Source organism: Pithys albifrons, chromosome 4 (assembly GCF_047495875.1).
Source record: "Pithys albifrons albifrons isolate INPA30051 chromosome 4, PitAlb_v1, whole genome shotgun sequence".
Taxonomy (NCBI): Eukaryota; Metazoa; Chordata; class Aves; order Passeriformes; family Thamnophilidae; genus Pithys; species Pithys albifrons.
The window spans coordinates 57,713,714-57,720,676 of record NC_092461.1 but is presented as its reverse complement, the minus strand read 5'-3'; the positions used below and the strand labels follow the sequence as shown (position 1 = coordinate 57,720,676).

The 6,963-nt window shown below is 40.7% G+C and overlaps 1 protein-coding gene across 4 annotated transcripts in view; it reads right to left on the bottom strand.

The window, feature by feature from the left end:
- PAG1 (phosphoprotein membrane anchor with glycosphingolipid microdomains 1) overlaps positions 1–6,963 on the bottom strand; it is a 115,876-nt gene that overhangs the window by 10,759 nt on the left and 98,154 nt on the right. For all 4 annotated transcript variants that reach the window (XM_071554288.1, XM_071554289.1, XM_071554291.1 and 1 more), the window contains 2 exons: positions 4,993–5,579; positions 407–466 (listed from right to left, as the gene is read on the bottom strand). In XM_071554288.1, the coding sequence (XP_071410389.1) occupies positions 407–466; positions 4,993–5,579 (647 nt within the window). The remainder of the gene's footprint in view (positions 1–406; positions 467–4,992; positions 5,580–6,963) is intronic.

Below are 6,963 nucleotides of genomic sequence, written 5' to 3'. Positions count from 1 at the left end.
AGAGTTTATGTTCCAGTGCTTTAATTGTGCTTCCATTCACTTCCAAGAACCCCAAACACTTTGCTTGGTGAAGGTGGAGCATACATTTCAAAAGGCTGCTGGTTATTATTCTTAAGTAGAGCTTGTCATCCAAATGAAGAAATTGCCCTAATGATGTATGAACTGTGGCCTCCTGTTATTTTCTGACACCATTTTTAAGGTATTGGCCTGATATAGCCCTAAACTAGAATACTTCTGATTTTAGGCATGTTGCACTACAAACTCTGTGCAGAGAATCTTGGGCTTTCATTTTCCCTTGAAACAAATTTCACCTTTCCTAGATTCTGCTTAATCATGCAGAGCTTATGCTAATTTCGGCCTAAAAATGGTCTCTAGTTAGTTATTGAATTTCATGCAAGAAACCTACCTCATCTTCTGTAAGAGATGGATCTTCCTCTCGAGACTTGTAAGACACTGAACTAAGCCTCTGTAAAAACGAAAGAAAAGAAAAGGCTCATTACCCATCAACAGTGTGAGACCTATAATAAAACCCTCCCATTACAATCAATACATTATATTTCATGGTCATTTGCTCTCAAGTTCCATTTTACATAGATAATAACCCTAATATCCAGAGTACATCTCTGAAGATAACAGCCCTGAGGTTAGTAAAGCTTTTAAATGTATCTGCTCTTGTCCTGACCTGAAAAGGGTAAAAATGATGTAATGATTAAAACAAACTCTGTTCTGCTGTACCCCAGCTTTTATACTTTCAACGAAGCATCTGCAAAATCTTCTGAACAATTAGAAGTCAGCTGTTGTGACACACCAGTTGCCCTTTTATGTGATTTTTTTAGACACGCTTTCAGATGACAAAAGAACAACGCTCAGCTGGTACCTTCCTGACAACTGTTACCCTTCATTCTGATGATCCTGGAAGGGCTGCATGGGAGACACGGTGTCCTCTCTGTCCCTGGAATGCAGTCACTGTGCAGAGGCACCCAGCAGCCTGGCCACAACCACTCAGACCTGCTGCAGCCCACCCTGAGTGGGAGCCAGGTCACAAAGCAGACATACTGAAGGATGGAGGGCTTGGTCTGGTATCAAACCTAACTTGATGCACGTGAAATGTTCTGTAAAAAACATGTCATGAAACACGGTGGGAAAAGCATTTTGCTCTTATGAGAAATGTCTTAGGACCTTCATGGCAACAAAGACCCTGGCTGCTACACTGCGGCTGTGGGATGCCTCCTCCGTGGGACAAGAAGACCTGCTCCACAGTGATCCAGAGGCAACCTTCCAGCACTGTAACAGGCTTTGGACTTTAACATGATTTTGCCACCTAAAATACTTTGTACCTCTCCCACTGCAAATCAACATGGAGGAGTAGAGCTATTCTTAGCACAGTCAATCAAATACTGCTTCCAGGCACACAAAAATTGTTTTCTTTTTTTTTTTTCCCATCAAGGCTTATTATAGTAGATTATTTCCTACTTCTATTTTCTTGGTGTTTTTACTTCTGGAAAATATCCAGTTTCAAACTCCTGAGCACTTCTGGCAAAGACCACAACCCAAAGCACACTGAAGTCTGCCTGCTGCCCCCTAGGAACTTCCCTAACACTGAAAAATCCCCCTGCTTCTTTCTCACTGTCTGGAGAACATGCTCTTTAACCTGTGGTTTGTTTACTCATTAAAAGGGAAGTTCAAGTGTATTTTGGCCTTGTATTAGATCTGCTTTACTCCAGCAATTCAATTTACTCTTTCTTATTTGCATGATATTTTTTGTGTTAGGGAGTAAGTTACTAATTTCATCCTCACACATTAAAAAAAGGAAGTGCTCAAAAAAATTCTTCAGTGATTTCTCTGTCACCATTGTGTATATAAGCACCATGTGTCAGGACCCCTTCTACACTTTCCCACTCAAGTATTGATAAATATCCCAGGGTGCTGGCCATCCTGTATTTTTTCCCTGGGATCTTATGTTCTTTCTTCTAAATATAAAACCTGTGACACATCAATTTTGAAGGATATTGCTACCTCAGAAACTGAAAAAACCCCACTTGTTCCTAAACATTTTGTACCTAGTGTTAACTATGCCTGAAACCTCAACAACAGCGACACAAGCATCATGTGTCCTCTGCCTTCCACTTTCCTTTTGTTCCTTGACAGCACTTGATTTTTTACTCTTTGGCTCAGCTGCTGTTCCTGACTTGGGCAGCAGAACAAGAAGAATGTTCTCCTCTGGTGCATTTTGTAAGGGATACTTGGCCCATCCTTGGGCTGCGCAAGGCTAAAATCAGATGGCAGCAGCCAGATGTACACACAGAGAGCATGTCTACCAGTGCTCACTCAGGAAAGACCCAGGTGAAACAGAAGATCCATACTTCCTTTTTTTTTAATTAAAGAAAGAACTAAATCAAAACCACTCTGCCTTTCCAGTTCTATTAGAAATCTGTGCTCAAACTCTGCAGATGATAGAGACCTGTAAGAGGCCTTGTACTATTAAAGGTCTCCTTCCTCACCAAAGCCTTCTAAAGGATTCAGCTGGGTCACAGCCAATAAGCAGTTTGGATACTTTTAATTTTCACTTGTTTGTTGCACACCCAGCTCTTAAAAAGATGCTTCATCCTTTTCATGTTGATATATACTGGAGCAGTCTCTGGCTTGGTCCACCTAGCTCTCTCCCAAATTTGTGTGCTCCACGAATTGGCATAGGCTGGGGATCACCCTGGCTACCCTCTTTTAGAAGGCGAGACCAAAACAGCTTGGATATGGTCTGTTCTCTCTTGGCTGGCAGGTACAAGCCTTGGTTACACAAGCAGCCTTGCTGTCTGTCCCTTTTTTGTGTCCTATTAAAGGAAAGCCTCATTGTAGTGAGGGAGACTTGCATGACTTTCTGTCTTTGTGAGAGTTAGGGCAGAAGGTTGAAGAGTTTGGGATAGAAATGTCGTACTAAGCAGGGCAGCTAAGCAGCCCCACAGCAGAGGAAGCAAAACCAAACACTGTGGTGTCTAACTAAAAGAGTTATCAATATAACATACATTTCCATAAACTTCTTGGTTTTGGTTGCCACATGGAAAAAAAATAGACATTGCTCTGCATTGTTTGAAGCAGCAAAACAGAGGGGAAAATTATCATCACAACAGAAAAACAATCCTGCAACCACCTCCCCACACAATGCCAACAATAATGACATTTATATATTCCATCAATTACCATTTCGAACTCTGTTGCAGCTGTAGCTCTCAAGGACAGGACAGGCACACACTTCCATGCATAATGCATGGACCCAGCAGTGAGCGCGGGAATGATCTGATGCTGCCAAAGCTTTAACTCAGAATGGCTTCAGCTCTGAATAAATTTTAATTAGACAAACACCTTTTTTCTGGCACTTAGGGGACTGCATGTGTCATCTCTTGATTAATCCTTCAAAACCTGAACTATTTTAATCAATTCCCACTCCTCGCAGTTACTGACACAGCATACATGGTGTGCTGGGGAGTTACAGAGCAGCAAAGCCTTTTCCTTTGTATAGGTGCCTGGGAAATACAATGATTTTCTGCAAGTCTTTTCACATCTGGTAAGGAAAATATCACTCTTGTGGAAAGCTGTTTTGCTAAAAGTTTAATTAGAAACTACTTATGGCCTGAATCGGGGAGGGGGTGGGTTTTTGTTGACAATCACGTTTTAATATTTTACTTAACAAGGTTATTATTTGTAAGAATGTGCACTGAAGAGTCCAGCTAAACAATTTTTGTGTTATGAGTAGTCTTCAGTTTATTCATTTGGACTCTACTGTGCTTTACAGGTTAGTTAGTTAGTTATTTAAAAAGAGGTTTTTTGGCCTTCTGCCTGGATTACTGAAATACTTCAAGTAAGAGAACAACCAGAAACAAGTAACAGTACCTTAGCTCTGCTGTAATTTTTCAGGTAAATGTTTACATCAAAAATACAGATGGCAACTTATGACTTTTTTTACATTTTCATTAATACCTAATATTACTTGATGACTCAGACACCAAAAATCTGCTAAAATCACAGTTCTTTCATTCAAAACTAAGAAGATATCTAAACTAGTTCTGAAAAATGCAAACTCAGCAGTTTATTAAAAGTCTGTGCAATGATCTGGAAGCATCCTTAAAATGAATTCTGGTTAAAAACTACAAATGGGAAAACAAATTGCTGAAAATGTCATCATTCCACTTTTCAGGGAGTTCACCACAACTTGTTCCTAGGGAGAAAAAATAAGCTGCTGAGAAAACTTAACGTTCAGCCGTGACTTCAGCAGGTAGAAATTCATTACTGTGTTTATATGTGACATACAGCATTTGACAAGTATAAAAGTCTACTATTGCAATCTCTCTCTCTTTCTGTCCCTTTTTTTTGTACACAGAGAGACAAGTGACTTTGAGCAGGCGCCTAACACTTGCACAGCTAAGTCAAGGTGGCTCAAAAAAGAAGGCTCATCTATAGTTTGGGCATCCACCAAGAATGTAAATTGTGGTTTCATTAGAAAAAAAAGAGAAGAGGGGGATTCTAAATGAGATACAGATGTTGACAGAGATACTAGATACCCATTGCAATAGCTTCCACAAGTATACCATTAAACAAAGAAGCAGAGGCCTTCTAGCCTGAGATTAGCTCAGCTGGTTAAAACTTGGTTGTAATTGACTTAAGAGTTGGAGTCAATGATCCTTGTGGGTGGGTCCCTTCCAACTCAGAATAGTCTGTGATTCTGTGATTCTATGCAATTCCTGGATACTATTTGGGAAAAGCTTTATGTAGCACCTAACTGGAACAATCAAAAATACTGGCTGCAACAGAATGAGTACATGCCTATAATGCAAAGACGATATGGTACATTTTCATATTTCCATATTTTACAGTCTTGCATCACCCTGAGTGGTTTTTTTCTTGCCCTTTTTTTTTACCAGAAAATAAAATCCTCTCCCACCCAAAAGTTCTCTATCATTATTTCGCTGTTTGATGAGGACAAGTACTTGCAGTATTTACCTTCTCTGGTCTACTTGCTCCTTCTGTCACTTCTTCCACTTCTTTTTCTTGCACATTCTCATTTTCATCAAGAAGTTTCATGGGTACTGGAGGGGGAAGCTCATCTTCTACATCTGGTACACTGTCAAGAGGACTTTCTGAATTAGCACTCTGACGACTCTTCTTATTTCGGTCAACAGATGCATATTCTGCTGATTCAATTCTGCACTCAGGAATCTGATTCTGACCTTCAGAAACTGTCAGTGAAGGCTTTGATTTGCTGTTACAGTTCCCTTCCGTGCTGACTACTGCTCCTACATCTTTTATTTCCTTCACAGTTTCATACAAGCAGTCCTCAACTATGTTCTCCTGAGAGGAGCTGTCTTTCAAGACTTCATAAGGCCCTTCCATTCCAAGACCTTGATCATTTTCTGCATTTCTAGCTGAGATGATGGTTTCCATGGTGTTGTTAGGGGGAATACTGGGTAGTTCCCGGCTCTGGTGACATTTTATAGACTTTCCAAGACTATCCTGTTGATCTAGTAGGTCAGAAGTCTGTACTTCTTCATAAGGCTGGATACAGGCAGTTGTACTGTCCTCGGAAAGAACTAAAGAAAATTACAAAGAAGTATTTCAAACAAATGTGTAACTAAAGGGTGAGTCCAATTTGGTACTCTCTACATCACTTTGTTTTTGTGACAGAGAAAGGATAAATGATACTACCTCCTCAAAATGTCTAGTGGTCACCATGCTTTTTGTTTATCAAAAGGTTTCAATCACAGAGATTTCTGCACTCTACTGTTAAAATACCTTCCTAAAAACATTTAAAATAGTCTGTACACCCCCAATCACATTATATGGCAATGGCATTCACTGTAAGAACAGGGGATGGGAGGGCAGGTGCAGGTGTGCATGGATATTCAGATACCTTGTACTCAGTTTCACTGAATGCTTACAAAGTGCTCAGGAGTCTCAGATGGGAAACAGGTGGGAGGCCTTGAACCAAGTGCCTTATTAAAAACTTCCTGTTAGATTTTCCTGATTTCATTTCCCTATTCTTTGGAATCAAAAGGAAAGTGTTATTGCTTCTTCCCTAACCATCCCTCACCTTGTTTAACATGCTGGCCAAATTCTCATTGGAATTGCACTTCACTCAGCCCTGCCTCAGCCAGACTCCCTGCCTGCTACACCAGAAGCTCCTCACCGGAAGGCTATGCCATACTTCTCTTAGTCTCACAGCACATAATGTAGATTGACAACCTACTAACAAGCTCACCATATGCACAAAAGACTAGAATTCAGAAAGTAGTGTTAGGCAGAACATGTTGTTTTAAGTCCCAGAAATGGGCCACGTGTCACTATCTCTAGAGGATATTAGAGACTGGAATCTAAGGGGCTTCTCATCTTTCACTGCACACATATGACACTTGCATGCATTTAAGGATGTATACATGGGCTTGCATACATACAAGCACGTTTCAGGTAGTGTATGGTATGTAACTTCACCTCACACTATTTCTCTAAAAAACACTTCTGAACGGCTTTACTTTTCTTAGTACAATTCCTATGGTATTGTCTCAACAAAATCAACCCATTCTTCAATGTCCTTCTATGGGTTTGGCACAAAAGCATTACCAAAGCAATCAATGCCCTTGATTTGGTCGTTGCCATGGACGTTGCTTTCTCTTGAGCTCAGGGCATGCAGACACAGTCAGCACCTGCAGGGAGCCATATCCTCACTGCAAAACTCAGGATGGAACTGGAGGTATGAGATGGTAATCACTGTCTGAATAGGAGATGGGAGAAGGAAAACATCTGCCTTTATTCACTTGGCTCCTGCATACAACTGGGGAGGAACAGAAGATAGGCCAGTTGTCCTACTCACTGCCCAGGATGCCTGCAAACTTTCTGGAGGACATCAGGAACCATCCTGGAGGAGGTGAAACATATTTTGCCTTTCTGTCTCTTTGCTTTTAGGGATTTCTGTGCTGT